The sequence below is a fragment of the Oncorhynchus tshawytscha genome, unplaced genomic scaffold (genome assembly GCF_018296145.1).
Source record: "Oncorhynchus tshawytscha isolate Ot180627B unplaced genomic scaffold, Otsh_v2.0 Un_contig_4177_pilon_pilon, whole genome shotgun sequence".
Lineage (NCBI taxonomy): Eukaryota > Metazoa > Chordata > Actinopteri > Salmoniformes > Salmonidae > Oncorhynchus > Oncorhynchus tshawytscha.
The window spans coordinates 102,867-108,866 of record NW_024609106.1 but is presented as its reverse complement, the minus strand read 5'-3'; the positions used below and the strand labels follow the sequence as shown (position 1 = coordinate 108,866).

The 6,000-nt window shown below is 43.4% G+C and overlaps 1 protein-coding gene across 1 annotated transcript; it reads right to left on the bottom strand.

Annotated features, from left to right (window-relative positions):
- Positions 1 to 1,588: 1,588 nt before the first annotated feature.
- Positions 1,589 to 3,670, bottom strand: LOC121844287 (zinc finger protein ZFAT-like; the record flags this gene model as incomplete). Its single annotated transcript, XM_042314219.1, has 3 exons — positions 3,435 to 3,670; positions 2,354 to 2,560; positions 1,589 to 1,870 (listed from the first exon to the last, which is right to left on the bottom strand). Coding segments are annotated over exons 1-3 (508 nt in total), but the record flags the coding sequence as incomplete, so codon positions are not given.
- Positions 3,671 to 6,000: the final 2,330 nt, after the last annotated feature.

The window sequence follows — 6,000 nt, the reverse complement described above, 5'->3', positions numbered from 1 at the left end:
TTCCATGACATTGATTGACCAGGTGAATCCAGGTGAAAGCTATGATCCCTTATTGATGTCACTTGCTAAATCCACTTAAATCAGAGACATGGATTTTGTATGTGTGCCATTCAGAGGGTGAATAGGCAAGACAAAAGATTTAAGTGCCTTTGAATGGGGTATGGTAGTAGGTGCCAGAAGCACCAGATTGTGTCAAGAACTGCATGCTGCTGGGTTTTTCATGCTCAACAGTTTCCTGTGTGTATCAAGAATGGTCCACCACTCAAAGGACATCCAGCCAACTTGACACAACTATGGGAAGCATTGGAGTCAACATGGGGTAGCATCCCTGTGGAACGCTTGACGGGAAGGGCGTGTATGCAATCCATGCAATCTCCATAGCTGGACATTGGCAGCCTTACTGATGAACTCCGTGACTTTCAACGTGGCACCGTCATAGGATGCCACCTTTCCAACAAGTCAGTTTGTATAATTTCTGCCCTGCTTAGAGCTGCCCCTGTCAAATGTAAGTGCTTTTAATGGGTAGTGGAAATGTCTAGGAGCAACAACGACTCAGACGCAAAGTGGTAGGCCACACAAGCTCACAGAACGGGACCGCCAAGTGCTGAAGCGCGTGGCACGTAAAACAATTGCCTGTCCTCTGTTGCAACACTCACTACAGAGTTCCAAACTGCCTCTGGAAGCAACGTCAGCACAAGAACTGTTCGTCGGGAGCTTCATGAAATGGGTTTCCATGGCCGAGCAGCCGCACATAAGCCTAAGATCCCCATGCACAATGCCAAGCCTCGGCTGGAGTGGTGTAAAGCTCGCCACCATTGGACTCTGGAGCAGTGGAATCACGCTTCACCATCTGGCAGTCTGATGGACAAATCTGGGTTTGGTGGATGCCAGGAGAACACTACCTGCCCCAATGCATAGTGCCAACTGTAAAGTTTGGTGGAGGAGGAATAATGGTCCGGGGCTATTTTTCATGGTTCGGGCTAGGCCCCTTAGTTCCAGAGAAGGGAAAGCTTAACGCTACAGCATACAATGACATTCTAGATGATTCTGTGCTTCCAACTTTGTGGCAACAGTTTGGTGAAGACTCTTTCCTGTTTCAGCATGACAATACCCCCATACACAGAGAGAGGTTCATACAGAAATGGTTTGTTGAGATCGTTGTGGAAGAACTTGACTGGTCTGCAAAAAGCCCTGACCTCAACCCCATCGAACACCTTTGGGATGAATTGGAACGCAGACTGCGAGCCAGGCCTAATCGCCCAACCTCACTCTTGTGGCTGAATGGAAGCAAGTCCCCACAGCAATGTTCCAGCAACATCTAGTAGAAAGCCTTCCCAGAAGAGTGGAGGCTATTACACCAGCAAAAGGGGGGACCAACTCCATATTAATGCCCATGATTTTGGAATGAGATGTCTGATGAGCAGGTATCCACATACCTTTGGCCATGTCGTGTATGGGCCCTGGTAAAAAGTAGTGAACTATATAGGAAATAGGATGCCATTTGGGACGTATCCCTAGATGGACCATAAAGCACTATTCTATTCCGATCTATTCTAAACAGACATAAAACAGTTGACTTCACACATACCGTTGTCCTCCTCCTGATCCTCATCCTCTCTGAGGTCCATCAAGCAGATGTGTTTCATGATCTGTCGTCTGTTGCCGAACACACGGTTGCACTTCTTGCAGTCCAGGGCATTGTTGTCCTCTGGTTCTTCCTCGTCCACTGGCCCAGCTTCTGATTGGGCCTCTACTGTCTGTTGTTTCTGCTTTTTCTGGTTGGGGCTAGTAGTCTCTGTCATGGGCCCATCAGCTACAATCTTCTTGGTTGAGCCCTTAGGACGTCCTCGTTTTCTCTTAACAGGGCTATCTGTGGGGGAAATATGATCACTGCCATCAATCACTCTATTACACACAGACAGACCTATAGGGCCGGGTTTCCCAGACACAAATTAAGCCTAGTCCTGGATTAAAAAGAGCTGTCAAAATCAGATTACAATCTGCTACAAATGTTTGAAGGACTACCGAGGCACTGAGTAGCCAATTATTCAGATTGTTGAAAAACAAAGAAACACCATAATACGGTCGGTTGTTGCAATGCCCTATTATCCCTGGCTGCTTTGAAGAGGTCTCTCACTTCCACCATTTGTATCCCTGGTTGCTTTGAAGAGGTGCTCACTTCCACCATTTGTATCCCTGGTTGCTTTGAAGAGGTGCTCACCTCCACCATTTGTATCCCTTTCTGCTTTGAAGAGGTGCTCACCTCCACCTCCACCCTTAGTATCCCTGGTTGCTTTGAAGAGGTGCTCACCTCAACTATTAGTATCCCTGTCTGCTTTGAAGAGGTGCTCACCTCCACCATTAGTATCTCTGGTTGCTTTGAGGAGGTGCTCACCTCCACCATTCTCCAGTGGAGCTGTCAATGGCATGAGGGCCACAATGATGTCATCAGGGTTGAGCCCCTCTGTGTGGTGCTTCTCAGACACATGGGAGAGGAGCTGTGCTCGGTGTGGAGAGAACAGGTTGCACAGTTTACACATGAAGATGGAGGAAGTCCCACCTGTGAATTAACAGCCAGGCAGGCCAAGATTAATGTGTGTTTATGTACAAATTTGACTGTGGAAAAGGTTGACGGCCCAATAATAAGATCATTACACATTGACAGTTTAATTGACAGTTGGTAGAGCATGGTGCTTGCAACGCCAGAATTGTGGGTTCGATTTCCACGGGGGACCAGTACGCAAGAAAAAGAAGAGAATGAAAACGTAAGTCGCTCTGGAGAAGAGTGTCTGCTAAATTACTTCAATGGAAATGAGATATTTTCAATAGGCTGGCAGTGGATTGGCCTTTACATTGTGCTTGTGTGTCTCCTCGTGTGTTTAGTGTTCGTTCTGCATGGCTCATTCTTTGGTCAGGGACTGTATATTGTTCCTCTAGCTACCTACCTTTCTTTCAGTTAAAATACTGATTTCAACCCTAGCTAGGGCCTACATGATCAAGCCAGCCTAGCAACTACAAGCTGGGAATACAGAAATGGAATGAGGTCAGTGAAGTATAGTTTATTGGTTTGCTCTGTAGCTCTCCAGACAGGTTTAGTTACCACTGCAACAGCAAAGATGGTTGAACTCCTGACTCCTCAGCAGTATGAATAAAGCTAGCTAAACCCTGGGAGAAACAGGAACAGTTTCGTGATAAATACTTTCTTTACAAACTAAATCCAATAACTTTAGGCCGAACATTTAGCTGCAATAAATGTGCTGTCAATGTTGTGGCTGGTCACGGTAATTATGTGCCTCACTTTTAGCATAGAATAAACTTCACATGAGTAATTTGACTACATCTGTTGGCTAGCTTGCTACTTTTACCTAGCTAAGAAATGTTATTTCTCGAGATAGTACTGTACGAAAAGGTAAACAATCGAATCGAGTACTTACCTGCAGTTGACGTCGCCATGTTTGTAAAATAAAACGTAATACCCCAAGAGTTACATGTACATTTATTTATATCTACATTACTTATTGAATAAGTAATTGAAAATCGTATTTTTATTTGTTTTGAGGAAGGTTTCTGGCGAATCTGCGACAACAAATATGGCGGATAAAGTCTTCCTGTGGAGAGAAAAGCAGGCTGGTTTGGGATGTTCTCCCCCAGTGGCTGGGATGACCAGAAGGCATACTCTACCCTTGATACATTTGTAAAAAGGTTTCCACTCCATTCTTTTGAATAGGACAGTACTCTCCTTATTACAAAATCCTCTGACATATCATGATTGGTTACTCACGCCAAGATATATATGCTCAATGGTTATTAAATATGTTCCCATAACAGTAGAAAACTGTAATTTATATAAATAATGTGATGAAATGATTAAGCTTTAAATTAATGTAGCCTACATGGATTTTGAATACAGGTGTGTGAACTGGCAAAACATTTGAATTTGTGAATGAATGTGCATTTTCTTCAGCAATCCCTACCATTTTTAACCAGGTCCATAAAAATGTTTTGCTAATAGTATGCTATAAACTGTGATATACATTTGAACATGCCAATGAATAAAATAATCAGTCAAGTCAATCAATCAATACACATTTGCAAAGTTTAATTTTTGCAATAACAAACAGTATTGTCATTATTGATCGGTGACAATGCATCCAAATATCATCCATTGATTGCATTTTCTACATGTTAGGTTTCTCATTAAAAAAAACTACCAATGGGGATTAATTGCAGCCTTCTCTGTTCGTACAAAAATAAATCTTTCCATCTCGTCATGAGTGATCCATTAAATCCCATCCATGCAGATCGAAGCTGTCCAAGCCAGCCAAAGTAAACACCCTCTCCCCAGCCTTCCATACAGGCTATAGCTGAGTGTAGGATGTTTACAGTAACTACACTCAGAATGGAGAAGCTAGGATACATCCATTTCCACAGCAGTAGAACTGGAAGTAAAGCGCACTCACTTGTGTCTGGGAAACACCAGATGTACAAACAATAACAATGTTATTTAAATGCAGATGCAAACCTGAGGTTGGTGGCATCTTAATAGGGTAAGACAGGCTTGTGGTAATGGCTGGAGCAGAATGGTATCAAATACATCAAACGTATGCCATTCCATTCATGCAGTTCTGGCCATTATTATGAGCCATCCTCCCCTCAGCGGCCTCCCGTGGTCCCGATCCACTTTTACTTGTAACCGCTTCCCTCATCCACTTCGCCATACATACATCACTGGAGGGTTTACTCCAAGTGATGGGAGGAAGAGAAGGTCCTAATTTTGACTGGAATGCAGCCCTAGATCTACAAACAACACTGGTCTAGGAGTCTGCGGAAGAATGGAGCAGCAAACACCCTACTGAAAGCTAGAACATGTACATCACAGCTTCCAGTCGGGGATGTTTACAGTACCAGGCAACCAATCTTGACAACACACTGAACATATCTGTAAAGATGATACTACTGTATGCAGTCTGTCACTGACAATAGCAGCTAAGGAAATTGAACTTTGACCTTGGTCGCCCCCTACAGGGCTGTGAGAAAACATGAACAAGTCAAATAAGACAATACTGACAAGTTTATCTATCCATATATTACAACATTCAGTGTTGTTGTTATTCCATTGACCATGTCTCCCTCATACGGTGTCATTTTAGAAACAGCAGAGATGGCGTTGGATTGACGTTGGATTTCAACGATCTGCCAGAATAATGGTGCAACTAACTCAGAACCTGGGTTGTGTGAAAAACATTCCATTTCAAATCTTTATCTGCATTATTACATTTTTTTCAAAGCCCTGCTTACATCATAAGTCTAAAAACAAGCTAGGTAGGAACATTTGGTAACAAAAAAGATAGTTATAGCATTTGATAAATTCTATCGGCATTAGAATAAGCTTCCGAGAAAATAGAGAAGCTAGCTTGCTTGACTTTAATATATGTGGTTTTTAAAAGAACGAAACGAACTTGTACTGCTTGCTACCGCTAGTGCTGCTAACCTCTGCAGAGTGCAATCAAGCACAAAGCTAGCAAGCTAACACGGGCAGAAGTAAACTGGAGAAAGGCCGACAAGTAGCTTCACAATATTAAACGTAAACATGGATTACTAGGTAGCGAACTACGGTTCTCTATTTGGCTTTTAGTCGCCCGTCATTTAGCTAACTGACTTGCAAGCAAAAACAAATCAGTCAAAAAGTAATCTAGCAGATTAGCATATCCAACTAGCCAGTTGTGCTATCCTTTCGAGTAAAGTCAAACATGCTAGCCAGCTGAGCTATCCTTCCGAGTAAAGTCAAACTCCTTCAGGCTTACTAGCGAGGCTATGCTCCGCTCAGACTGTCCTCCCCGTGACCACGCATAGAATAAACCAAGTACCACGAAAACGAAACGACACTGAAGCCGCACCATACGAGAATATCTCGTCGTTTTAAAGCACAACAGTTAAGTTTACCTCCGCCATTCTGTTTCCTTCTGTGTGGCGCTTGTCTTTAGCATGACCTTTAGTTAC